Source organism: Hyaena hyaena, unplaced genomic scaffold (assembly GCF_003009895.1).
Source record: "Hyaena hyaena isolate Hyena2069 unplaced genomic scaffold, ASM300989v1 scaffold_392, whole genome shotgun sequence".
In the NCBI taxonomy this organism is placed as follows: domain Eukaryota; kingdom Metazoa; phylum Chordata; class Mammalia; order Carnivora; family Hyaenidae; genus Hyaena; species Hyaena hyaena.
The window spans coordinates 791483-819004 of record NW_024081017.1 but is presented as its reverse complement, the minus strand read 5'-3'; the positions used below and the strand labels follow the sequence as shown (position 1 = coordinate 819004).

General features: G+C 52.7%; 2 protein-coding genes across 3 annotated transcripts in view; both read left to right on the top strand.

The window, feature by feature from the left end:
* The first annotated feature begins 14131 nt into the window (after positions 1 to 14131).
* Positions 14132 to 17953, top strand: S1PR5 (sphingosine-1-phosphate receptor 5). Its single transcript, XM_039250947.1, has 2 exons — positions 14132 to 14210; positions 15808 to 17953. Exon 2 carries the CDS (start codon positions 15826 to 15828, stop codon positions 17020 to 17022), a length of 1197 nt encoding a protein of 398 aa, XP_039106878.1. The 5' UTR covers positions 14132 to 14210; positions 15808 to 15825; the 3' UTR covers positions 17023 to 17953.
* Positions 17954 to 23358: 5405 nt separating this feature from the next.
* Positions 23359 to 27522, top strand: part of KEAP1 (kelch like ECH associated protein 1) — an 8958-nt gene continuing 4794 nt past the window's right edge. The window contains exons 1-2 of one of the 2 annotated variants that reach the window (XM_039251003.1): positions 23359 to 23465; positions 25722 to 26407. In XM_039251003.1, coding sequence (XP_039106934.1) covers positions 25769 to 26407 — 639 coding nt within the window. In that variant the 5' untranslated portion in view covers positions 23359 to 23465; positions 25722 to 25768. Of the gene's footprint in view, positions 23466 to 23688; positions 23877 to 25721; positions 26408 to 27522 lie in introns of those variants that run through there. The other variant, XM_039251002.1, reaches the window with a different exon arrangement.

Genomic DNA, 27522 nt, shown 5'->3' with positions numbered 1-27522 from the left:
TTCTGTGTCTCCCTCTCTCTCTGACCCTCCCCTGCTCACACAGTCTCTCTTTCTCAGGAATAAATAAAATATTAAAAATTTTTTAAAAAATAAAATAAAAAATAAAAAGTGAGCTACCATATGACCCAGCAATCCCTCTGCTGGGTTTATCCAAAGGAAATGCGAACAAGATCTCGTAGAGATCTCTGCCCTCCCTTGTTCATTGCAGGATTATTTATAGTAGTCAAGACCTGAAAACAAACTAACTGTCCATTAGTGGATGAAGAGATAAGGAAAATGCGGTTTGTCTATACAAGTAATGGAACATTACTCAGCCTTAATAAAGAAGGCAATCCTGCCTTGCGCAACAATATGGATAGACCTTGAGGGCATTATACTAAGTGAAATAAGTCAGACAGAGAGACAGATACTGCATGACCTCACTTATGTGGGGAATCTGAATAATGACCAAACATGGGGCGCTGGCTGGCTCAGTCAGGGAAGCATGCAACTCTTGATCTCGGGGTTGTAAGTCTGAGCCCCATGTGGTTATAGAGATTGCTTAAAAAGAAAAATAAAAAAAATCTTAAAAAAAAAAAAAAAGCCCTTAAGGGTGCCTGGGTGGCTTAGTCAGTTGAGCATTCGATACTTGTTGATTTTGGCTGAAGTCATGACCCCAGGGTCGTGGGATTGAGCCAGATTGAGATTCTCTCTTTCTCCCTCCCTCTGTCTCTCTCCCCCACTAACTTACTCACTCTCTCTAAAGAAAATTTAAAAAATAAAAAGCCTGAACTCAAAGAAAAAAACAACAAAAGGAGCTCATAGATACAGAGAACAGACTGGTAGCTGCCGAGGGCACAGGGTAGGGGTGGGAAAATGGTGAAGGGAATCAAATAGTACAAACTTCCAGTTATGAGATAAATAATTCCTGGGAGATGTAATGTACACAATGGTGAGTACAGTTAACAATGCTGTCGGAGCGCCTGGCTGGCTCAGTCGGTTAAGTATCTGACTCTTGATTTTGGCTCAGGTCATGAGCTCACAGTTCGTGGGATCGAGCCCCACATCGGACTCTGTGCCGACGACTCGGAGCCCGCTTGGGATTCTCTTTCTCTGCCTCTCCCCTACTCACATCTCTCCCTCTCTTAAAAATAAATAAACCTAAAAAACAAGATACTATATTATATATTTGTAAATTGGGAAGAGAATATATCTTGAAAGTTGTCATCATAACAATTTGTAACTGTGTGAGGTGAAGGATATTAAGTAAACTTAGTGTGCTAATGACTTAGCGATATACACAAATATTAAATCATTATGTTGTACACTTGAAACTAATACAATGTTATATGCCCATTATATCTCAATAAAAACAAAAAGAAACAGTTAAAATTAGTTTTTTTAATTGAACGATAGAGGGCGCAAGTAAGCGAGGCCAGGGAGAGAGAGAGAGAGAGAGAGAGAGAGAGAGAGAAGCAGGGCTCACTGATGAAGGGCTCTCGAGCTCACCCGATGCAGGATTCAAATTCACGAACCATGAGATCATGACCTGAGCCGAAGTCCGATGCTTAATTGACTGAGCCACTCAGGCGCCCCCAAGTTATTTTTTATTTTCTTTTTAAGTAATCTCTACACCCAGTATGGGGCTCAGACTCACAATCCCAAGATCAAGAGCTGCATGGTCTATCGATCGAGCCAGCCAGGTGCCCCAGGTAAAATTAATTTTGATAATACTTTTTATTTGACGCAGTATACACAAAGTATGACCATTTCAGCATGTACTAAGTATAAAAAAATATTATTGAGCTATTCTACCTTTTTTTGGTACTGTCTTCAAAATCCGATGTGTATTTTACGCCCTAGCACATCTCAATACTCAATATTGGGCAGGGCGGGAACTATAGCCATGGCCCACGTCCAGACACGCGACATCCCAGATGCAGGTGGTCTCCTGGGTCCTTGTCTCCTGTTCCCAGACAACCCCTGCCTGAATCAGGGATGACCACTTTGAGTTGCTCAGTGCCCAATCTAGGTCTCCATCCATGCCGACCCTGCTCTTTAAACTCCTCCTTCCCCTCTTTGCCTCCCCTCTCCACCTGCAAGCTCCTATCCCCTTAAACCAGTCGCCAGGCACCCTTACCCCAGATTCAGATTCTCTGTCTCCCTCTCCCTCTCAAAAATAAATAAATATTAAAAAGAAGGAGAAAAAGAGGAAGAAGAAAAGACAGAGAGACATAGACAGGCACCAGGAAGAAGATCATGTGACCATGGAGGCAGCCATTGGAATTATTCACATACAGGGGCACCTGGGTGGCTCAGTCGGTTAAGCGTCCGACTTCGGCTCAGGTCATGATCTCACGGTATGTGGGTTCGAGCCCCACATCAGGCTCTGTGCTGACAGCTAGCTCAGCGCTTGGAGCCTGATTCGGATTCTGTGTCTCCTTCTCTCTCTGACCCTCCCCTGTTCACACTGTCTCTATTTCTCCCTCAAAAATAAATAAAACTTAAAAAAAAAAAAAAGGAATTATTCACATACAAACCAAAGAATGGCTAAGAGGAAAGGAGGGAGTCTCTCCTCTCCCCCAGGGCATTCAGAGAAAGCACGGCCCTGCTGACACCTTGACTTTGGACTTCTAGCTCCCAGAACTATGGGAGAATCCATTTCCATTTCAAGCCACCTCATTTGTTGTCATTTATTACGGCAGCCGGCAGCCATGGGAAACAATAAGGCCTGTTGGTGCCTCCCCGCTTCAGGCGTCAGCCTGCCCATCATCTGCTCTGAGGCCTGTCGTGACCTTTACGTGTCCTCAGTGTCCCCTTGACCACAACTGTAATCATTCCTCAGTGACTGTGTCATTGCTCCTTAATCCCGGTGCCCCTGCGAGAGCAGAAGCCCCCCAGAGACAAGAGCGACGACTGTCCTGACTCTTCTTTCAAGAATACCCATCATCCCTTGCAACATGCCTGCCGCTAGAGCTCGCGATGACGAGAGAAAACCAGACACCCCCACTCCCTGTGTCTCTACTGTTGGAACGTGACGGATGTGAGGTGACTGTTTGTTGAATGAGTAAAGGATCGTAGAACTTAGCCATCTGCAAAGCTTCCTGCCAGCTGTTTCTGAGTCTGCAGAGCTGGCTTCTCCAAGGTTCCAGATCAATTCCCTACTGACTTTACCTGTCTTAAGTCACTTAACACTCAGCACTACCCTAGAAGGCAGGTACACTTATTATCCCCCTTTTACAGATGAGGAAATAGAGGTTCTAGGGAATAGAGGTCATACAGATTATCCCCAGGGATAATCTTCATAGTCGCCAGGCACTGAAAATTTAGAAAGCAACCCAATAAAAAACACTGGCAGGGGCGCCTGGGTGGCTCAGTCGGTTAGGCGTCCGACCTCGGCTCAGGTCATGACCTCACGGTTCATGGGTTCGAGCCCTGCGTCGGGCTCTGTGCTGACAGCTCAGAGCCTGGAGTCCGTTTCAGATTCTGTGTCTCCCTTTCTCTCTGACCGTCCCCTGCTCACGCTGTCTCTCTCTCTCTCTCAGAAATCAATAAAACACTAAAAAAAAAAAATAATTAAAAATAAAAGATTGCCGTTGTGTGGAATTCAGTAAGGTAGGATTGTCTTCCCGTCTTCAGGGCATATGTCTTATCGTGGGTCTCTCAGCAATTCCAAGGATGCCTCCGTGACTCCCACCCCGTTCCCACGCCCCTTCGTGAAATACATCACGCACCGGAAACCTCTCCCAGGCTGAGCAGTTGCTAGAATAAATTACACACTCTGAGAAGAAAACTAAATCTGCGGATAGAGGCTTTCTCACCATAGATCACTCTCCTTTGTCAAACTTCCTTGCTTCCTTGAGGTCTCCCTGTGCTGCCTCTCACGCCACTGTTTCGGCAGGAGTTGTATGAGAGAATGTTCTAGAGAGCTCTGCTCATTGCTGCCTTTGTGGCTGAAAGGAGGCAAAACTCTTCTTTTATTCAACAAATGTACCCCAAACGTCTACTCTGGGCTAGGCTCTGTCCTGGGGTTCGGGGCTGCTGATGACACAAATACCACCATCTCCTCACAGGATTTTGGAAGTGGGATGCAGGAGACTGATGCTGAGCTCGTTGCACAGAGAATTTCACTGTTACGATCGCCGCAAGGGCCGCGTAGGAAAATACAGGCTTACACGATGGGAAAGGAAGTAATCTAGTTCTCTAGTTTTGGGGCTGTGATCCAGGAGGACTTCTCCGAGGAAGCCACATTTAAGCTGGGCTTTATATTAGTACAAGTCAAGTTTCGTTGCAGTAACAAAGAAGTCCAAAGCACAATAGTTTAACACAACCAGAGTTTATTTCTCCCTCATGTTACTCTCTAGATCAGCTGTCAGGGGCTCAGCTCCGTGCAGTCATGCAGGCACCCAGGCTGGTGAGGCAGCCACCATCTTGTGGTCACACCATGTTGAACTCACTGCCTCAGCTGCCACGGGGACAAGAGGGAGACTGGAGAAGTTGTGGGGGGAGGGGCTTTTCAATGCCTCTGCTCAGCAGTGACGGGCGTATAGAAGTGATGTGTTTTGTTTATTTTTTATTTTTAAAACAATTTAAAACAATTTTTAAAGTTTATTTTTATTTTGAGAGAGAGGTAGAGAGCAAGCGGGAGAGAGGTAGAGAGACAGAGGGAGACAGAATCCCAAGCAGGCTCCATGCTGTCAGCTCAGAGCCCTATGAAGGGCTCCAACTCATGAACCATGCAATCAGGACATGAGCCAAAGTCAAGAGTCCGACACTTAACTGAGCCACCCAGGAACCCCTTAAGTTTTATTTTGTTTTGCTTTATTTTACTTTATTTTATTATTTAAAAATTTTTAATGTTTAGTTATTTTTTTTTTTGAGAGAGAGAGAGACAGAGTGTGAGGGAGGGAGGGGCAGAGAGAGAGGGAGACACAGTATTCGAAGCTCCAGGCTCTGAGCTGTCAGCATGAACCGGGAGATCATGACCTGAGCCAAAGCCAGCCGCTCAATCGACTGAGCCATCCAGGTGCCCCTTTATTATTATTTAAAAACAATTTTTTTAACATTCATTTTTTTTTGAGAGACAGAGTGCAAGTAGGGGAGGGGCAGAGAAAGAGGGAGACACAGAACCCGAAGCAGGCTCCAGGCTTGTGGCTGTCAGCACAAGAGTCCAACACTGGGCTGGAACTTACAGATCGCAAGATCATGACCGGAGCCAAAGTCTGACACTTATTGGACTGAGCCAACCAGCTATCCAGGAAGTGATGTATTTCATTTGTATACATGTATCTCAGTGGCCAAAATTAGTCAAGCCTATCACTGTATTGAATGGAGGTTTTCAGTAAACTGTTATTGTTTTACCCTACAAAGGTCCATCATGGGATGTAAAGGATGAGGAGGAATTAGCCAGAAAAAAGAAAGGAAGGAATTGCATTCCCCGGCAGCACAAACAGCAAATTCAGAGACATTGGAAATAAAGAGACAATAGGTCTACAGCCTCAAAATTCTGACAGAAAAGGATTTTTAACCCAGACCACTATTCCCAGCCAAAATAGTGATCAAGTGTGAGGAGCAAGTAAAGACATTTCAAAACACGGAAGGTTCAAAAATGTTATCTCTCACGTTCTTATATTCTTAGAAAGTTACTGCAGGATGCACTCAACCAAAACCAATGGGACAAACCAAGGGGAAAAAAAAAAAAAGGAAGACACAAGAGTGGGGAAACAGGTGTCCCAATATAGGAGATGAAGATAATTCCTCGGACAGGGGCAGGAGAAATTCCCCAACAGAAAGACCCCAGGAAGAAAACCGAATGCTACCTGTATATACGTTATCTGGAAGATGCGATCATTCGGAAAGCTGACTTGAGATGTATTGCCAGAACATCTAAGAAGAATAAGAAAGGAAGGAAGGAAGGAAGGAAGGAAGGAAGGAAGGAAGGAAGGAAGGAAGGAAGGAAGGAAAGAATGAGGCAATTATCTCCAGGTGGAGAAATTACACATCATAATAATTACACTTTCCAATTGTATCCTTCAAAGGGAAATGAAATTACATTTCCATAAAAAGCAATAAAAAGAATGTGAGCCACCAAGACACGGAGTGAATGCATGTCTCCTATCCAGTTGGTGACTCAGGGCACCACGTGATGGCTGGGAGGCATCTCAAACTCAACTGGCATAAACTGAACTCCACGAACTAACTCCAGAGCTTTCTGACGCTCCGGGCCTTGGCGGCTCAGATGCCTGAAACCAACGGGCCAAGGTTTGAGGACTCTTATTGGCTCAAATGGAGTCGCCCTAACAAATTAGGGATGACTCCGCCCCCCCACCTGGCCAATCAGAGCAGTCCATCCCCTAGGCCTGGTGATTGGTTACGTGGTAACGTCATGTGATCCTAGTTGGACCAATGAATGAGAGACGTCTTTTTCCAAGGGGCTGCTGAATGGAAATCATGGATCTACCGTGTTAGCATCTCAGATGAAAAGCCTAATTGAGCCAAGAGACGGCAAGTTAGATTCCGGGGAACACTGGAGCTTCTTGATCCCCCTTTGCCTAAAGTCAACGAAACTCCTAGACCCGAGATTTTCAGTTACAGCAGCCGATTCATTTCCTTCCTTTTATTCACAAGAGTTCGAGCTGCTTTTTTTTTTAAACAAAAGTAATTTTTATTTTTCTAATTCTTTTTTTTTTTTTTACAAATAGTTTATTGTCAAATTAGTTTCCACATAACACCCAGTGCTCATCCCCAAAGTGCCCTCCTCCATGCCCATCCCTCCTCCCCCCCACATCCATCAGTCCTCAGTTTTTGTCAGCATTCAAGAGTCTCTCATGATTTGCCTCTCTCCCTTTCCCCCACCATTTCCGCCCTTCTTCTCCCCCTTGTTCCTCCGTCAAGTTCCTCCTAATCCTCCTATACGTGCAAACATATGATATTTGTCCTTCTCTGCCTGACTTATTTCGCTCAGCATAACACCCTCAAGGTCCATCCATGTTGCTACACATGGCCAGATGTCATTGTTTCTCATTGCCATGTAGTATTCCATGGTATAGATAAACCACATCTTCTTGATCCATTCATCTGTTGATGGACACTTAGGCTCTTTCCATGTTTTTCGAGCTGCTTTTTTAGTTGAACTCAGTTTTGTTTTGTTTTTCTGGAACTTCCAACTAAGTACATCCTCATAAATATAGCCCCTATTCAATGCTAGACATTGCACTAAAGAGCTCACATGAACTTGGGGCGCCTGGGTGGCTCACTCGGTTGAGCGTCTGACTCTCGGTTTTGGCTCAGTTGTGATCTCGTGGTTTCGCTGTGTCAGGCTCTACGCTGGGTGGCAGTGCAGAGCCTGCTTGGGATTCATTCTCTCTCTCTCTCTCTCTCTCTCTCTCTCTCTCCCCTTTCTCTCCCCCTCCCCTACTCACAATGACTCTAATCTCTCTCAAAATAAATAAATAAACATAAAAAATGAAAAAGAGTTGACATGAACTGTTTTTTGAACCCTATGAGGGAGGGAATAATCTGATTCCCATTTAACTGATGAACAAACTGAGGCTCACAGAGGTGAATCCATCCACCCAAGATCATCAGAGCCAGGATTCCAACCCCTGTCTGTCTGACCCCAAACCCTGCTTCTCTCTCTTTGACCATGAGGAGCAGTCTCGAGATTTGGAGATTCAGAGGTAAGAACTATGCTATGGAGTGAAGGCGAAAGAGCCAGATGCCAATGGCCAGGACTCTTTGAACTTTCTTCAAAGACCCCCAAGGAGTCATGAGGGTTGTGAGCAGAAGCCTAGGAGGAAAGATGGACTGCAGGGTGGACAATGGCTCATTAAAAACAGTAACAGAAAAAGGGGTGCCTGGGTGGCTCAGTCGGTAAGGTGTCTGACTCTTAATATTCGCTACGGTCATGATCTTACATTTGAGCCCCACATGGGGCTCTGTGCTGACAGTGCAGAGCCTACTTGGAATTCTCCCCCCCCCCGCCCCTCCCGTACTCTCTCTCAAATAAATAAATAAAAACTTAAAGTAACAAAAAGTAGTAACTGTCAAAACTACAATGAGATGCCACTTCACCGGTACTAGGATGACCATAATAAAAAAGGACAGAAAATAACAAGCATTAGCAGGGATGTGGGGAAAACCTTTTTAAATTGCTGGTGGGAATGGAAAATAGTACAGTCGATTTGGAAATCAGTCTGGCAGTACCTGAAAACATTAAACATAGTTACCATAGGACCCAGCAATTCCACTCTTAAAGACTATACCCAGTAGAGGGCGCCTGGGTGGCTCAGTCCGTTAAGCATCTGACTTTGGCTCAGGTCAGATCTCACAGTTCATGGGTTCAAGCCCCGTGTTGGGCTCTGTGCTGACAGCTAGCTCAGAGCCTGGAGCCTGCTTCAGATTGTGTCTCCCTCTCTCTCTGACCCTCCCCTGCTCACGCTGCCTCTCTGTCTCTCTCTCTCAGAAAATATTTTTTTAAAAAGCATTAAAAAATAAAAAAATTAAATAAAAAAATCTATATCCAGTAGAAATAAAAATATATACTCACACAAAAAGCCTATACACAAAGATTCATAGCATTTTTTTCTAGCTAGCCGAAAAGGCAGAAACAACTCAAGCTCCATGAGTTGATGAACAGAAAAACAAAATATGGCATATCTATACAATGACATCTTAGTCAGCCATAAAAAGGGATGACGTACTGATTCATGCCACAACACGGCTGAAACTCAAAACGTGGGAGCTTGGGTGGCACCGTTGGTTAAGTGAACGGCTCTTGATCTGATCTCGGCTCAGGTCATGATCTCACAGTTTGAGCTGGAGCCCTGCATCGGGCTCTGCACTGATGGCGAGGGGCCTGCTTGGGAGTCTGTCTCTCCTTCTCTCTACCCCTCCCCTGTTTGTGCGCGCTCTCTCTCTGTCTCAGAATAAATAAATAAATTTTAAAAATAAAAAAGAAAGAAACTCAAAAGTGTTATGCTGAGTGAAAGAAGAACCAGACACAAAATATCACATAGTGTATGACTCCACGCATATGAAAAGCCAAGAAGAAACCAATCCTTGGAGACGGAGAGTACATGAGTGGTTTCCAGGTGGTGGAAGAGAGGAGGCAATGAGAATATTGGTAACGCGTAGAGAGTTTCCTTTTTGAGTGATGAAGTTCTAAAATTGGTTGTGGTCGTAGTTACACACCGTGTGATGCCCTACCAACCATAGAAATATTAAAACCTAATATCTGACATTTACAGAGTGGTTGGCTCTGTCAGGTGAGGTGTTAACACTGCCCCATTAACTGCATTTGGATTCACAAGTTCACCGTGAGAAAGGCTCCATTTACAGGTGGGGAAACAGATCAGAGAGGTTTGGCAAGTTATACAGTGGGGTGGCGGTCAGACAGCAGAGGCCTGGCATTTCGGGCCCCAGCAGACCTGACCCTTGACTCACCCCCAGTCCTCCCCCACTTCCCTGTACTTTCCTCCCCCTAAGCCAAGTTCCTCCCCCCCCCCCTGCCGAACGGACTGATTCTAGGTTCTTTTACCCACCACACTCTTTGCAGCCTCCAGGCCTTTGCACGTGCTGACTGACTCTCTCTGCCCAGCTGTTTCTTTCCCCTTCCTTCCTACATAGCCTGTAAAATGAATGTCAAAGTGTGAAAGAGGAGGTGCCGACTCCCAGTTTCCAGGCCTAGGGCTTGGGAAATGAGAGGTGCATGCAGAAAGGAGGGCACACGGGGGGCTGCCTGGAGGGGAAAGATCAGGACCTGCCTCTTCTGTCTTCCCCAGGGGCTTGGACCCCAACCCTCATCAACCACTTTTGAAGTCCTCGGCCTGAATTTAACCGAAGCTGTAGCCGGGGCCACATGCAAGAGAGATGAGGTCAGCTTTTCCCCTGGGCAGCTCGCCAGGCCTGGGGTGAGCGGGTGAAGAGAGAGACGTGTGGCTCTGCCCAAGTCCTGCCCACCATCTTGGCACAAGGTGATGCCATACCACCAAGTTCCCTTCTCCTTCCTCCCCCCGCCCCCCATCTGAAGGTCTCTTCTGGGAACCTCCTAGAACCTTTAATAAGAACACAAATGCAGGGGCGCCTGCCCAGCTCAGTTGGTTGAGCGTCCAACTTCGGCTCAGGTCATGATCTCACGGTTCCCAAGTACGAGCCCCATGATGGGCTCTGCGGCGACAGCATGGAGCCTGCTTGGGATTCTCTGTCTCCCTCTTTCTGCTCCCCTCCTGCTCATTCTCTCTCAAAAATAAACATTAAAAAAAAAAAAAAAAGTAAAGGGCACCCTGGTAGGGCTCGAATCCATGAACTGTGAGATCATGACCTGAGCTGAAATCAGGAGTCAGATGCTTAACAGACTGAGCCACCCCGGCGCCCCCAATAAATTTCTTTTGTACGAAATCAAGACCTGGGCGCTGAATGTACGCCTTTTTTTTTTTTTCTAGAGCATCAATGCTTCTGAACCTGCAGCAGACAGATCTAGGAAATGTGTATACTAACTCGTGTATACACACACGTATATTTATTTTCGTATCTATCTATTGAAATAAACATGTCACACTGCTAACCCAACCACAGCCCAACGCCACATCGCTTTTTTTTTTTCTTATTAAGATTTTCGTTTTTAAATGATCGCTACACCCAATGTAGGGCTCAAACCCACAGCTCTGCGATCAAGAGTCTTATGCTCCAGTGCTCCACCAACTGAGGCATGTTGCTCATTTGTAACTTCCTTCTGCAACCGCACGGAACTGGGCTGTCCGTATCTATCATATGACCTTATCTGTTCAACCCTAGCACATAAACGGTTCCAGAATTGTTAACGTGGGCCCCTGTGACCCACAAACTGACCGGCTAAAGTACAGTGTTTCTGGACAGTTTAGACAGTCATTTGAACGGGAAGCCGCAGTGCCAAGCAAAACAAGCGTGTGGTTGTGGGACAGAGGCGGCCCTTGGGGCTCCAGTTTGAGATCCCCCAAACCATGGCTGCTCTGCTCTCTGGCCACGGGAAAGTTGTCAGTTCGCACCTCCCTGCAGCCACGTTCATGCCCCAAGGATTGGTCTGAAGGGGGTGGACAGGACAGAACGGGAACCTGGCTGTGGTCCCCTTATTCTCTAGGCGGGTGGGGGGTCAGAAGGCACTATCTTAGGGGCGCCTGGGTATCAGTCGGTTGAGTGTCCGACTTTGGCTCAGGTCATGATCTCACGGTTGGTGAGTTCGAGCCCCACATCGGGCTCTGCACTGATAGCAGAGAGGCCTGCTTCAGATTCTTTATCTCCCTCTCTCTCTCTGTCCCTCTCCAGCTTATGTACGAGCGCTCTCTCAAAAATAAGCATTGAGGGGCGCCTGGGTGGCTTAGTCGGTTAAGCGTCCGACTTTCGCTTAGGTCATGATCTCGCGGTTCGTGGGTTCGAGCCCCGCGTCGGGCTCTGTGCTGACTGCCAGCTCAGAGCCTGGAGCCTGTTTCAGTCTGTGACTCCCTCTCTCTCTGACCCTCCCCTGCTCACGCTATCTCTCTCTCTCTCTCCTAGAAATAAATAAAAAACATTAAAAATTTAAAAAAAAAAAAGCATTGAAGAAGAAGGAGGAGGAGGAGGAGAAGGAGAGGAGGAAGAAGAAGAAACCATGTTAGGCATTGTGTCCGATCACAGGCTCTGACTCTGCTTTGAGAGTGGGTGCAGACCAGGGTGGGGTGGCCCCCGTGTGCATGTGTGAGGGCCTTGGTGGCGGAACCTGCTTGGTGGGTGCAGCCGCCCAGGCATGCAGCAGGTGGGCGGGCTGTGGCAGGAGCCAGGGAGGCCCTTCCCCTGGGAAGAGGCCAGGCTGGGCAGGGGTGGGGGAGGGCAGGGGTGGGAATGAACTGGGGGTAGTGATGCCGGAGCCTCATGGGGCCTGAACTGAATCCCCTAATTCTTCCTCGGGGATACAGTGGTGACCAATAATCCCCAACATTTATTGAGCTCTCCCTGTATACCCTGGCTCTGTTCTAAATCATACCTTTCATCCTCAATGATATCCCTTAGAGTGGATACTGGTATTGATTCGATTTTACAGATGAGGCCACTGAGGCTCAGCAAGGGCATCCTTTGACCAAAGTCCCAGGCCACAAACTCTCTAAGCCTGGCAACGGGCTCTGAATGCTTTATATTTATATGACGTCTGGCCAGAGGAACAGACAGGGTCTCTGCCTTGGATCTGGGGAAAACATGGCCACATGAATAAACAATCAATGTAATTTCGATGGTGCCAAACACCAGGCGAGATTGGGGAGGAAGCGGACAGATCAATGAAGCCTCTCTGAGGAGGTGACCAGCTGGGAAGGGTTGGGAGAGGACACCAAGCAGGGCCATGTGGACCACGGTGAGGACTTCGGCGTTTCCTCTGAGCGACCTAGTAAGCCATGGGAGAATTTAGAGCAGGAGAGGGACCTGATCTGAGTATTAAGAACTGAGCCACAGGTGTGGAATGGTGGGCAGAGGCGGAAGCCCAGAGGCGTCCATCTGGGAGAAGTCAGGGTCCCACTCTATAGAAAAGAGGAGGTAGCGGGAGGAAGGGAGGGAGGGAGGGTAGGGGGGAGGGAGGGCTGGAGGCCCTGGAGGAAGGCCGGAAGGCCCCCCCCCTTTGCAGCATAGAACCTCACCGAGGTGAGACTGACGCCTGGGAGGTGTGAAGAGGCCCCTTCCCACAGGGGATGTGGCTTCCCCCTTTACAGAAAAGGGTCATTTATCCAGGCCTGTGCGGCCCCACAGCATCTGGGGAATCTTCAGGGTTTGGTGGGCAAGGCCACGGGGCACCCGCACTAAGGCGCTACCCACCCCTTTACTCCAGCCCCGCTGACCGGCTGACCGCGCTGTCTCGCACGTGTCTCCGCCTCCCCAGAGAACAGCGGGGGCAGAAGCCGCGGGGATCCCCAAGGGGCTACGTGGAGCCACAACCAGGCCCGGGTGCCCCTCGTGATCCCTCACCCCCAGCCTCTAATTCAGCGCCCCTGGGACGCCCTCACCCTACCCACTGCTGAGTCAAAGGGCACCATCCTGGTGAAGGTCTGTGGCAACCAGGCCCCAGCCCCCTTCCCGCCTGTAGCCTCTGGTCTGAGGGTGCGGGAGCTGGGCCTGGCCAGAAAGTTCCTGGGAACTGGCAGTGGGGGTGTGGGGCTAGCCGAGACTGGCCCTCTGGAGGGGTGCAGGCCTGGGAGAAGCGTGAGACAGCGACACAAGACACAGCCAACGACTGAGAGACAGGGAGAAAGAGAGACGGATCCGAGAGACCCAATGAAACAGATGCACACCGAGAAAGCGAGGGAAACATTCATTCACTCACTCGCCGGTTTACTTATAGGGCCTGGGCACTGCCCAGACAGATGCTAATCCCTGCCTCCACGGGGACTGACAGTCTGATGGGGACACAGCCCAGAAACACGGTAAATGAGTAAGTCACATTGTTGGAAGCAATAAGGGGGTGGGGGTGGGGGAGCCAGGAGGGCATACGATCCAGACCTTTCTCATCTGGGGAGAGGGGGGCTCCCACCAGAATCCTGCCTTCACCTTCTCCTCCAGAACTCGCAGAAAGCCAGGCGTGGGACCCGGGGAATGGAGAGTGGCCTGCGCCCCGAGTTCCCATCCGCTGGGGAGAGGGGACTGAGGCTACCGTTTCCCTTGCTGAAGACCCCTTCTAATCTGCGCTGCCGCGGTCCCTCGACGGTGCGGCGTTCTTGAGGTGCAGCCCCCCCCCCCCCGCCCGAGGCTCAGCTGGAAGGTAGGCGGGTAATGGGGAGGGGCCAGTGTCCAGTCTCCAGAGGACAGACAGGACCCCTCTGCTGCGGGGCGGGAAGAGGCTCAGGCTGCGACCGCCCCTGTAGAGAACCTCCCCTTCCCGAGACTCCGGGTCCTCCCACCGCGACGGAGCGTCCCTGGGAAAGAAGTTCAGGCCCGGAGGGGGCGACCAAGGGCTCGCCGGTGCCAGTCGCCGCCGGGGCGCGCTCCGGTGCCGCGGCGGGTGGCACAGGCTGGCAGCCACGGGCTGGGTGCCCGGACGCCAAGGGGAGGGGGCAACTGTTTGCGACGGCCAGCGGTCCGCGTTGTGGCCCGCCCCCTCTGCGCGCCAGCTCCAGCCCGGCTCCCCGCCCTTCTCCCCCTCTCTCCCCCACCCTGCCCCGCGCCCCGCCTCGCGTCTGCGTCCGCTCACTCTGCTCCTGGCAGCGCGACTGCCAGGGGCGCGCGACCAGGGCGCAGGGGTGAGTATGCAGCACTGGGTCTCCAGGCGCGCGCGGGGACTCAGGCTGGCCCGCAGGAGGTTGCCCTGACCACTACCCCGGTCTCCTTGTTCGGGTTTCCCCGGAGGCCTGGGGAGTGGGGGGCGGGGGAGGAGGGAAGCCGGCGACTCCCAGGCTGGATGCGGGGGCCGAGGATGGGAGTGGGGAAGCTTGGAATCCCCTGGCCTCGCCCTCTCCCGCCGTGCCACTGCGAGTTTGGCTACTTCAATCTTGCCGCCAGGCAAACCTGGGGGAGGCGGGAGATGTCCCCATCAGAGCGAGTGTAACCCGTGTTTGCATGTATTTGATGCCCCCCCCCCCGCCCCCCTTCAGCGTGGCTGGGTCGGTGACTCTCTGTAGGTTTGCATTTGCCTTTGTTCCTTGAGTGCCGCTGAGGCCGCCTGGGTTGCATTCGCTCCCCCCAGGTCCAAACAAGTCAGCTCCCCTTCCCAGGACTCGGTTTTCTCCTCTATTAAGTGGGACTCGCGCCGCGATGTGACCATTTCTGAGTAGCTGTATTTGCCCAGGAGCATGAGCACCTTTGCGTCTCCTATGTGTGAGGCACTTCTTTAGAGCCACTTTCCCATCTGTAACTTGGGATTAAGGGGAGAGCTGTCAAGGGGATTAAAGGGTGAAGTCTCAGATGGGAAATATTTCTTTTAAGTTTATTTATTTATTTTGAGGGCGGGGGCGGACAGAGAGAGAGGGCGAGGATCCCAAGCAGGCTCCGCCCTGTGAGCACAGAGCCTCACATGGAGCTGGAACTCACCAACTGTGAGATCATGACCTGATCATGAGCCTGAGCCGAAGTCGAGAGTCCCACGCTTACTGCCTGAGCCACCCAGGCGCCCCTGGGAAGTATTATTATACTCTAATGACATGTGCGCCCCTCTGCAAAAGCCTGTCTGTGAGATCTGGAGCCTGTCTGCTGCCCTCAGGCTCTGCCTCTGCAAAGTAGACCAGACTCTGCTCCCTTACTGGTTTTTGTATGGTGTGTGTGTTTGTGCGCGCGTGTGGTGGGTGAAGGTTGTGCCAGGTTGAGCGAGGCATGTGGCTTGTAGAGCTGTGGGCTGCAGGCTGGGCATGGGTGGAGGTTGTGAAACTGTGGTCTGTGCGAGTGGGCGTGAGACCCCGTGTGAATGTGACTGAATTCAGGTCCCTGTATGTGCCTGTCTGTGCAGCTCTGTTCATGTGTGAATAAACTTGCCCGTTTCCCTGATGGGGTGTGACTTTGTACGGTTGCTCTAGTTTGTGACTGTGCGCGTCGCTGCATTTGTGTGCGTTCCCGTCCATGATTGAATCTGCCCCTGGATATCCCAGGTTGTGTGATTATTAGTGTCCCTTTCCTGCGAGACTCTGTGTCACCATGTCCCCTCTGATATTCCTTGCGTGTCTTTTGCCTTGGCCTGTCTCCGTGGACACCTCCTTTCCATCCCGAACGCCCTCTGGGTCCTGGCGGAGGTGTGCAGTGGTGGGTGGGTCGGGGTTAGGGTCCCTTTCCCGGGGCGGCGCCACCCGGAGCCACCCGGCGCCACCGTGCCCGCCTCCTCACCTGACCCTCCGTTTCACCTCTCCGCAGCCTTGGGGCAGGCGGCCCATGGAGCCCGGGCTGCTGCGGCCGGCGCCGGTGAGCGAGGTCATCGTCTTGCATTACAATTACACCGGCAAGCTCCGCGGTGCGCGCTACCAGCCCGGCGCGGGGCTGCGCGCCGACGCTGTCGTGTGCCTGGCCGTGTGCGCGCTCATCGTGCTCGAGAACTTGGCGGTGCTGTTCGTGCTTGGGCGCCACCCGCGCTTCCACGCGCCCATGTTCCTGCTCCTGGGCAGCCTTACGCTGTCCGACCTGCTGGCGGGCGCGGCCTACGCCGCCAACATCCTGCTGTCGGGGCCTCTCACGCTGCGCCTGTCGCCCACGCTCTGGTTCGCCCGTGAGGGGGGCGTCTTCGTGGCGCTCGCCGCGTCCGTGCTGAGCCTCCTGGCCATCGCGCTTGAGCGCCGCCTCACCATGGCCCGCCGAGGACCCGCACCCGCCTCCAGTCGGGGACGCACGCTGGCGATGGCGGCCGCCGCCTGGGGCGTGTCGCTGCTTCTCGGACTGCTGCCGTGGCTCGGCTGGAACTGTCTGGGCCGCCTGGACGCCTGCTCCACCGTCCTGCCGCTCTACGCCAAGGCCTACGTGCTCTTCTGCGTGCTCGCCTTCCTCGGCATCCTGGCCGCCATCTGCGCGCTCTACGCGCGCATCTACTGCCAGGTGCGTGCCAACGCGCGCCGCCTGCGGGAGCGCCCGCGGGCCGCCCGGGGCGCCTCGACGCGGGCCCGCCACACGCCGCGCTCGCTGGCGCTGTTGCGCACGTTCAGCGTGGTGCTCCTGGCCTTCGTGGCGTGTTGGGGCCCCCTCTTCCTGCTGCTCTTGCTCGACGTGGCGTGCCCGGCGCGCGCCTGCCCCGTGCTCTTGCAGGCCGACCCCTTCCTGGGGCTGGCCATGGCCAACTCGCTTCTGAACCCGATCATTTACACGCTCACCAACCGCGACCTGCGCAACGCCCTCCTGCGTCTCTTCTGCTGCGGCCGCCGCCCCTGCAGGAGGAGGCACAGAGCCTCCCAGGAGTCCGAGAGCGCTGCTGGGGCTTCGGGAGGCCTGAACCGCTGGCTGCCCCCTGGCTTGGACGGCAGCTCCAGCCCCTCCGAGCGCTCCTCGCCCCAGCGGGACGGGCCGGACACGAGCGGCTCCACTGGCAGCCCCGGGGCGCCCACAGCCGCCCTGACCCTGGTACCGGCACCGGCCGCAGACTGACGCCCCTCGGGCCCGCCATTCCCTCCCTAAGAGCTGTTTTGCAGACTTTTTTAAATAAAGGCATTTGTAGGAAAAGCAGCGAAGGCGGTGGAGACAGAAGAGACGAAGGGAAATGTATTTTATTGAGGCTAAACCCCACAGCAGTGAGCCAAACAGACCAAAAGTCGCGGCCCTTGTGGAATTGACGTTCTGATGGGGGACACCGGCAATAAGGAGTGAAGAAAGCCTGGACATAATTCCAGCTCCAGTACCGTGATGCGATGGTGGTCGGGGGGACGCTTCTCTGCAGGAGCGGTGACAGAGGATGTAAGCTGAGAGGTCATTGCCCTGGGGACACTTGAAGGAAGAGCATTTCAGGGAGAGGGAACAGCCGTGCAAAGGCCCTGAGGAAACATGCCTGCGTATTCTATGAAAAGCAAAGATCCCCTTGCTGGCTGGAGCAGCCGATGGAGGGGATGGATGGTGGGAGGGGAAAAAAATCAGGGAAATGTCGGCATAGACAGTGCAGAGCCTTGTGGGTCCCGTGGAGGACTTTGGTTTTGCTCTGAGTGAGGTGGGAGGCAGAGGGCAGAAGTGATGTGCTTCAGATGTTTGCGGATCTCTGTAAGGGTGAAGGTAGAAGCGAGAACAAGTTCAAGGTGTCTGCAGCCACGTGGCCCAGGGGAGCAGTGATGGGGACTCAGATGGTGAGGATTCGGAATAGATCTTGGAGACAGCAGATGGGATTCCTGAGGAGTGGAGTGTGACAGAAAGAAAGGGATCAAGGGCAGCTCCCCTCCCCAGGTTAGAGGACAGGAAACCAAAGACAGGGCGCCCTAAAATCTGACCATGGGAGACACAGCCAATTCCTCCCGGAAACGGGATTTCTCCGAGCGTGGTGTCAGATCCTTCGTAAAAAAATGAAATTATAATAAAGTAATAACAAGTTACAGCCTATTGTGTCTGGCTAGTCTCCCCCCCCCCCAAGCGGTAGGCCCAAGACACAGCTTACTGTCCCCCTTACTTCAACCTTGCAAAGTGGGTTTCCTCACCCCGATTTGACAGATGAGGAAACTCTAAGCAGTGAGTACCTTGCCCGGTGTCTGGGCCAAGATACCAGCCCAGACGGTCAGGGCCCGGGGCCCAAAGAGGCGCAGGCCTGGTGTCTGGCTTGGAGGGGTGTGGTGAAGCCAGACATGCCCTCCCTCAGTGGTCTGCATTCTTGTCTGGGGGTGAGGGGGCCCTGTGTGTGCCCATAAAAGGCTCAGGGCACACTGGCTGTGGCCACTGGCTGTCCCTAGATGCATTCCTGACCCTGGTGCGACACTGCCGCCCCAGGGGGGACAGGGGGCTTCGGGCTCCTGGAGACCCTACAGCTGCAGGCGGCCACAGAGCCAGCAGTGTGTTTTTGGGGGGCCGCTGACCCAGCCTGGGGGCCTGAGTGTCCCGCTGGCTACGTTCAGGTCATCCCTGCAGGTCACACGCACCGCAAATCAACTTATTTCCTGAAACACAAATACACTCAAGGCTGGACACTCCCAGGACCTGACCTAATTCCCACCTGCCCCCGCGCCCGGGGCCTGGTGCCCCAGACCCCAGACTCCTTTACCTTCCAGGGAAACCTGCAGCTCGCTCCTCTGTTCAGTTATTTGATAGTGTGATGGCAGGGGATTTACTCACTGATTCCTATTTTACAAAATTTGAAAAGCACCAGTTCGCCTTTTCGGACATGATCACGGGGGGGGGGGGGGGGTGGGGGGGGGGGGGGCAGAATTCCTTGGAGAGTTCCAGAGCTGTTCGGTGGATAAACGGATAAACGGGCTGACTTGTAACACTCTTCTCTTTTTCTGACACTCTAACACTGCTCTGCACCTTGCTTTGTTCACTTACTAGGAGATCTTGGAAATTGTTGCCTACCCCCAGGTTTCATGCCATCTTGCTGTTTTAGTCGGCTCAGGCTGCCTATGACAAACACGATTATCGGGGCAGTTTAAACAGCAGAAATGTATTTCTCACAGTTCTGGGGGCTGGAAGCCCGACATGAGGGCACCAGCATGACCAGTAGCAGATGGTCACTTGCTGCTGGTGTGTCCTCTCCCGGTATAGAGAAATCAAGCTCCCTGGGGTCTCTTCTTATAAGGGTCCTAATCCCATCATGGGGCCCCACCTTCAATTACCTCATCCTCCCCCAAACCCCATCTCCAAATACCATCAGAGTGGGGATTAGGGATTTAACATATGATATTCATACTCCGGAGGAGGGGGCAATGCAATTCAATCCATAGCACTTTTTAATTTAAACATTTTAAAATATTAATTTATTTACTTGAGAGGGGTGCAGAGAAAGGGAGAGAGAGAACCCCAAGCAAGCTCTGCACCGGCGCGGAGCCCATCTGGGGGCTTGAACTCACAACCCTTGAGATCACGACCTGAGCTGAGATCAAGAGCTGGATGTTCAGCCGAGTGAGCCACCCAGGTGTCCCTTATTTAAACATTTAAAAAAAAAAATCAAGCTAGGGGAACCTGGGTGACTCAGTCAATTAAGCGTCTGACTTTAGCTCAGGTCATGACCTCCCTGCTCATGGGTTCAACTCTGTGCATCGGGCTCCGCACTGACAGTGCGGAGTCGGCTTGGGATTCTCTCTCCCCTCCTCTCTCTCTCCCTTCCCTGCTCATGCTCCTTCACTGTCTTTCAAAAATAAATAAATGTTGGGGTGCCTGGGTGGCTTAGTCGGTTGAGTGTCTGACTCTTAGTTTTGGCTCAGATCACGATCTTGCAGTTTGTGGGTTCAAGCCCTGCATCGGGCTCTGCCCTGGCAGAGTGGAGCCTGCTTGGAAATCTCTCTGCCTTTCCCTCTGCCCTTCTCCGGCTTGTGCGCTCTCTCTCTCTCTCTCAAAATAGGTAAATAAATAGATAAAATTTTTAAAATTCTGTTCTAAAAATAATCTTTAAAAAAAGAAATACTATATATCTTTGAAAAGACATAAAGATACATTACTTCCAGTTTTCGAACAAAATGGCTTCATAAAAATAAAAAAACTTAAGAGATTTTAATGTTTATTTATTTTTGGGGGAGAGAGAGAGAGAGAGCACGAGCAGGGGAGGGCAGAGAGAGAAGGAGGCAGAGGATCTGAAGTGGGCTCCATGCTAACAGCAGATAGCTCCAAGCAGGATTTGAATCACTCATGAACTAAGAGATCATGGCCTGAGCTGAAGTCAAATGCTTAACTGACAGAGCCACCCAGGCGCTCCATCCCACCCCCCAAAATTTAAACTGAGTATCTCATAGGAATAATTCTTACCATATGTGATATACATGCATTCCTGAAAAGCTAGATGGCAAACTGACTCAAATTTCAACTGCACTTGGGAAGTTTACTTCCTAAAGATACTCTATATAAAACCTTTTATAAAAGGAAAAAAAAGTCCATCTCAATGAAAACTAGGTGAATAAAGGAAAGAAATGCCAGGCTAAAAAGATGTTGGTCTAAGAAAAGATTCCGCCAGCTTTAGGAGTGAATTTTCAAGATGCAACATCCCTGCTCAGTCTAGGATTAAATCCAAGCCAGAGGACCGGAGGGGCGGGGAGGGGGTGCTGTTGAGTAGAGCTGCAGTTCTGGACCGCGCCAGAAGGGGCGCCATAGCAGTCAGTGAATAAGCGGAGTGGCCCAGGTTGCCGGAAGCCAGCACCCTGTCAGAACGTGCGGAAGGCAATCTCTCCTATCTCAAAATCAAATCTACAGGCTCTGTGAGCCAGTGATGTGACTTGTAGAGATTTATCCAAGGTACACTTGCACACGTGCAGGAGGATGTATGTACACGGATGTGCGCTGCAGTGCTGTGTATAAAGGCAAAGGATAGAACTCAAGCCCGGTGGCCCTCTACAGGATCCTGGGGTCATAAATTGTGGCACATCCACACTGTGAAATACTATGCAGCCAGTGAAAAGGATTAGGACAGGGGCGCCTGGGTGGCTTAGTTGGTTAAGCGTCCGACTTTCACTTAGGTCATGATCTCGCAGTTTGTGGGTTCGAGCCCCGCGTCGGGCTCTGTGCTGACTGCCAGCTCAGAGCCTGGGGCCTGTTTCAGAGTCTGTATCTCCCTCTCTCTCTGACCCTCCCCTGCTCACGCTGTCTCTCTATCTCTCTCCTAGTAATAAATAAAAATATTAAAAAAAAAAAAAAGGATTAGGACATTTGCTGAATGTTTACCTCGTTGTTGTTGTTTTTATGGTTCTGTTTTTTTTAAGTATTTATTTTGAGAGAGCGCAAGTAGGGGAGGAGCAGAGAGAGAGAATTATATTAATTTCAAGTGTCCAATATAGTGATTCAACAATTTTATAAATAAAAAACATTAAACATTTTTTAAAAACGGGGCACCTGGGTGGCTCAGTTGGTTATGTGTCCAACTTCAGCTCAGGGCATGATCTCACGGTTCATGGGTTCAAGCCCTGTATCCGGCTCTGTGCTGACAGCTAGCTCAGAGCCTGGAGCCTGTTTCAGATTCTGTGTGTCTCTCTCTCTGACCCTCCCCTGCTCATGCTGTCTTTCTCTCTCTCAAAAATAAATAAAAAACATTACAAAAAATTAAAAAAAACCCAATTCTATACATTACTCAGTGCTCATCAGCATAAGCACACTCCTTAATCTCCTTCACCTATTTCACCCATCCCCCCGGTAACCACCACTGTGTTCTCTATAGCTTAGAGTCTGTTTTTTGGGTTCTCTCTCTTTTTTGGTTTGTTCGTTTGTTTTGTTTCTTAAATTCCACACATGACTGAAATCATATGGTATTTGTCTTTCTCTGGCTGGCTTGTTTTTTCGCTTAGCGTTATACTTTCTAGATCCATGTATGTTGCTGCAAATGGCACGATTTCACTCTTTATTTATGGCAAGTAATATCCCATTATATACATATACCACTTCTTTATCCATTCATCTATGGATAGACATTTAGGCTCCTTCCATAGTTTGGCTAAGATAGACTCTCTTAAAGTTTATTTATTTTATTTTTGAGAGAGAGAGAGAACGAGCAAGCAGGGGAGAGGCAGAGAGAGAATCCCAAGCAGGTTCCACACTATCAGCACTGAGCCCAGGATGGGGCCAGAACTTCATGAACCCTGAGATCATGATCTGAACCACAGTTGGACACTTAACCGACTGAGCCACCCAGGTGCCCCAAGATGGACACTTTTAAAAATAAATACATTTAGCGGCACCTGGGTGGCTCAGTCGGTTAGTGTCCAACTTCGGCTCAGGTCATGATCTCACGGTTCGTGGGTTCGAGCCCCGTGTCCGGCTCTGTGCTGACAGCTCAGAGCCTGGAGCCTGCTTCAGATTCTGTGTCTCCCTCTCTCTCTGACCCTCCTCTGCTCACTCTGTCTCTCCCTCTCTCTCAACAATATTTAAAACATTACAAAAAAAAAAAATAAATAATATAATACATTTTGGGGCTCCTGGGGCTCAGTAAGTTAAGCCTCTGTCTCTTGATTTCGGTTGCTCCCTCCCGCCAGACTCCGTGTTGGGAGTGAAGCCTGCATGAGATTCTCCCTCTCTCTCTCTCTCTGTCCCTCCCCTGTTTGTGTGCTTCCTCTCTCTCCCAAAGAAATGCATAAATAAATTAATTAAATGCATTTAAAGATTAACTTTATATCATAACCGGCATAAATGGTGAATCAGTATCTCTTACGATGAAAAATAACAATTGTTCATGTCTATTGGGCACCTGCGTTCGCATTTAGTCCTCACGATAACCTAGCAGGCAGGTGCCAGTATTAGCAGCGTGGAGAAGTTGCGTTGCGTTTGGAACTCTCCCTACGGTGGTAGAGTGGCAGGGCCCGGCTTCACACGCCTGTAGGCAAGCTTCACGCGCCTCTAGACTGGAGGTAGCAAATAAAGACAAGGAAAAGCCAACTAGGTAAATAATTCTAGCAGGATCCTGCGGCCACTGGACCGCGAGGCCCGAGCTATGTGGGATTACAGAGAGAAGAGCTGGTCGGGGAGAGCAGCCCCGCGCCTAGACGACGAAATCAGACGGATGGAAGGGACAGTGCCAACCGGGACGCACCGGGCCTGCCTGGCCATGTGCCCTCGCCCGCTCCTCGCTCCGGGGCACCGGGCACCTGCGGGAAGGGCGGGGAATCTCGGCTCCTTCCCCGCCGCGCCCTCTCCGCCCTCTCCCCGCCTCCTTCCAGGCCTTCCCGAGGCTGCCCCCCACCCGACATCCGAGACCCCGCAGGCCTCGCGGCCCCAGAGCCAAGGTCCCCCGAGAGCGGAGGCGCCCTCGGCGCCCCCCCCCCCCCGCCCCGAGCGAAAGTTAGGCGGGAGCCTCCCCGGCCGGGCCCCGGACCCTCGGGTTTCCCGGAAGCTCTACGCGCGGGTGGCACCACCGTGCCCGGAGCCGCCGCGGTGCCCCGGGCATCCCCACCCCGCGGCGAGAGCTACGAGGCTACGCGGGGGCCGAGGTGAGCGCTCCGGCCGGGAGGGCTGGTCCACCGAGCTCCGGTGCAGGCAGGGCCGCGCCGGGCCTCGAACCTGGGGCTCTGACTCCCGGCGGCTCCGACTCCCGGCGGCTCCGACCACGCGGCCGGGTGCGCCGCGCCGCAGCGACGGGCGCAGCGCTGGCTGCGCTGGGGCTGCGCCGCCCGGCCGGTGCCGGCGGGAGCGGGGGCGGGGAGAGCGGCCCCTCCGCGGTCCCCGCCGTCCCCGCCGCCCGAGGCCCCGGGGCCGCGGGGACTTTTATTCTGACACGGCCGGCGCCCGGCTCTGCTTAGTCATGGTGACCTGCGCGCGCTCCGCGCCTCCCCCCGGCGCGCAGCGATGGAGGCGCCCGGGCCTGGGCGACGGAGGCGGAGCTCGAGCGCGGCCATGGCGGGGTGAGTGAGGCGGCCTGCGCCCGGGGAACTGGCGCCGCGGGCCGGGAGTGCCCCGGGGGTCGGGGGCCTGGGCGCCGCGGGCCCGGCCGCCCTGGGGTTTCCTGCGGCCCCGCGGAGGGCCCGGAGGGCGCGGCTCGAGTCCTGGCCCTTTGTTGGACGGCGCGACTGGAGGGGTGGCCCGGGAGCTACGCAGGCCGGGCGACAGGCCCAGGGAGTGCCCCTCGGCCCGAGCGCTGGGGAGCCCGGCGCGTCGGGGAAGCCTGGTTTGCCCCCGGGGGTTGGCAGTCGAAAGGCTGCGGCAGGGGTCACTTCCTCCCTTCTCCGGGCCTCGGTGGCGGCTCGGGCAGGGCATGCGCAGTCCCCCCACGTAGCTGCTTCGTGGGGGGGAAGTGTCCACTGTCCAAGGGGCACCGTTGACCGACTGGCCGGAGACCAAGAGGCAGGGCAGGGGCCTCGGGCGGGGAGAGGCGGCCAAGCGGCGCCCTGGGCCCGGTGGAGGAGGGTGCACTGGCACATCGCAGGGGGGCGGGCAGGCAGCCAGCCACTCGCTCACTGACCCCTGAGCGGTGCCAGGCCCCGGGCAGGCCGTGGGGGAGGCCCCGGAGAGGGTGGGCACCACCGTCACCTACCCAGCGCTCCCTGCCTTCTGAGGCGCTGGGGCTGAGCGCCAGAGGCTCGGGCCGTCCCTCAACAGGCAAGTGACGAGCTCAATTCGTTTCTGACAAGTGCTGCGGTGGAAATAAAACAGGAAGGAGATGAGTGTGCGCGGAGCCCGGGAAAAATAAACGGAGAACCCGGGGAGCCGCTTGCAGATCCTCCCCCTCCCGCCCCTCCCTGCAGGACCTTTTAAAACACAGCTCTGCCCGGCCCGGCTCTCCAGACTCCACGGGGTTCATGGACACCTTCCCTTGAGTAGTCAGTCGCTCTCGTTACCTCCTCCCCGAGCCTCCAGATCGTCTCTCTCATGCTGCCTGAGCCTTTGCACTTGCTGTTCCCTCTGCCTGGAAAACCCCTTTCGGGGTGTGTGTGTGCGCGTGCATCCTTCTGGTCTCAGCTCTAACAGACCCCAGGACTACCTGATTTAAAGTAACTGCCCCAAGTCACACTGTCACAGTACTGTTTTCCTCTCTCTCTCTTTTTTTTTTTATAACCCCAATTTCTATTTGAATCATGCTTATTTTACTTTTGGCCCATCCCTCTCCTAACCTCATCTCCGGGGGGTGGCATTCTCATCACTAGTCTCCAGTGCTTAGAACGGTACCTGGCACACAGTAGGTACTCAATAAACGGTGAGGAGAATGAAAGAATGAGCTAGACAAGCTCTGTCCGTCTGACTTTGGCTCAGGTCATGATCTTACTGTTCATGGGTTCGAGCCCTGCGTCGGGCTCTCTGCTGTCAGCACAGAGCCCGCTTCATATCCTCTATCACCCCCCTCTCTCTGCTCCTCCCCGGCTCATGCTCCCCCCCCCCAAAAATAAAATAAACAAACATAAAAAAATAGACATGCTCTACCTAGGAAGTGAAGGGAAGCTGGAACGGAGTGAGCAAAGTGAGAGGCGTACAGAGGCTGACTGTGTAGGGCTCACTAGGCCATTGAAGAGTTTGGTTTTACTCTTTGTGCCATGGGGAGTTGGTGGGGGGGGATATTCTGAGCAAGGGAGCGACATCATCTGACCCGTGTTTCAAGGTGGACTCGGGCTGGTGGGGCCCTGCGGCAGTTAGCACGGACGGACGGACGTTCTGTGCTGGGCTTGGGAAGGACACTGGTCTAGGAGTCGCTTTATCTTATACAAGGAGGCCTGGCCCCAGGCCCTGCCCCCAGCCCTGTGCTCTCCCTCCTCCAGGCCTCTGAGTGCCCGTGGTGGTGTTGTCCCTTGTCACCTGGAACCCCATGCAGCCGGAACCGAGGCCTAGCGGGGCTGGGGCCCGCACCCGATTCCTTCCCCTGAGGTCACAGCGCCCCGAGGGGGCAGGGGACACGGTGATGTACGCCTCCACCGAGTGCAAAGCCGAGGTGACGCCCTCCCAGCATGGCAACCGCACCTTCAGCTACACGCTGGAGGACCACACCAAGCAGGCCTTTGGCATCATGAACGAGCTGCGGCTCAGCCAGCAGCTGTGCGACGTCACGCTGCAGGTCAAGTACGAGGACGCGCCAGCCGCCCAGTTCATGGCTCACAAGGTGGTGCTGGCCTCATCTAGCCCCGTCTTCAAGGCCATGTTCACCAATGGGCTGCGGGAGCAGGGCATGGAGGTGGTGTCCATCGAGGGCATCCACCCCAAGGTCATGGAGCGCCTAATTGAGTTTGCCTACACGGCCTCCATCTCCATGGGTGAGAAGTGCGTGCTCCACGTGATGAACGGCGCCGTCATGTACCAGATCGACAGTGTTGTCCGCGCCTGCAGTGACTTCCTAGTGCAGCAGCTGGACCCCAGCAACGCCATTGGCATTGCCAACTTCGCCGAACAGATCGGCTGCGCCGAGCTGCACCAGCGCGCCCGCGAGTACATCTACATGCACTTTGGAGAGGTGAGCGATGGGAGGAGGCGTGAAGGCAGGGCTTGGGGGCGGGGCAGTATCGGAGGGACCAGGGACAGAGGGATGGACATCCCCGTCTCCCCTTGAGGTGTGAAGGGTCAGATCAGGGAGCTGGAGAAAACCGGGGTTCCGGGGTCCTAGCCTACACATCCGGGGTGGCTCTGGGAAACAGCCAAGGAAAGCGAGAGCTTCATGGGTCGCTGACTTCTCTGGGGTCAAGGGTGCAGTGAACCTGACAGCAGCTCAGCCCTGGGGTGCACTGAGCAGGGCCCAGTATTTCAGGCCGTCAGCAGATGTTTGAGGAACACCCAGGACATCCTGCCTACCTCCGATGTGACCCTTAGACGGATTTTCTTTGGTCCATGCAGTGTTGTCCTTACACTGTTCTTGGTTTCATTTTCGTTTTTACATGGAGGAAGTTGTAAGGAGAAAATGACAGGTTCCTTGTAAAATCACAACGATGAGCCCAAATTCTTGGGTGGCAGCCACCGGAGGCTGTGCCCTTGGGATGATGATAATTATAAGTGTTTGTTGAGCACTTGCTGGGCCAACCCCTGGTCTAAGCGATTTCCATTCTTCAGAGCATTGGATTTTCTCAACTATCCCTATGAGGAAGTACCACCCTTAGGTCTGGACCCGAGAGGGCTGCACCCCAGGTCCCAAGCCTCGGGGAGTCCCGTGCTTCCTGGAAACTGTCTTTAAAAAAAAATTTTTTTTTTAGTGTTTGTTTATTTTGAGAGAGCCACAGAGCGTGAGCAGAGGAGGGGCAGAAAGAGAGGGACACACAGAATCCAAAGCAAGCTCCAGGCTCCGAGCCATCGGCACAGAGCCTGACGCAGGGCTCGAACCCACGAGCAAGATCATGACCTGAGCTGAAGTTGGATACTCAACCGACTGAGCGACCCAGGCGCCCCTTCTTCCTGGACATTTTCAGTCCTCCTCCAGTGGCTGGGATTAGTTGGGGTAGATAGTGCCCTGGTTTCCATTTCTTTCCTTTTTTTTTTTTTTTTTTTTTTTTTTTTTTTTTTTTTTTTTTTTTTTTTTTTTTTTTTTTTTTTTTTTTTTTTTTTTTTTTTTTTTTTTTTTTTTTTTTTTAAATAAATTTA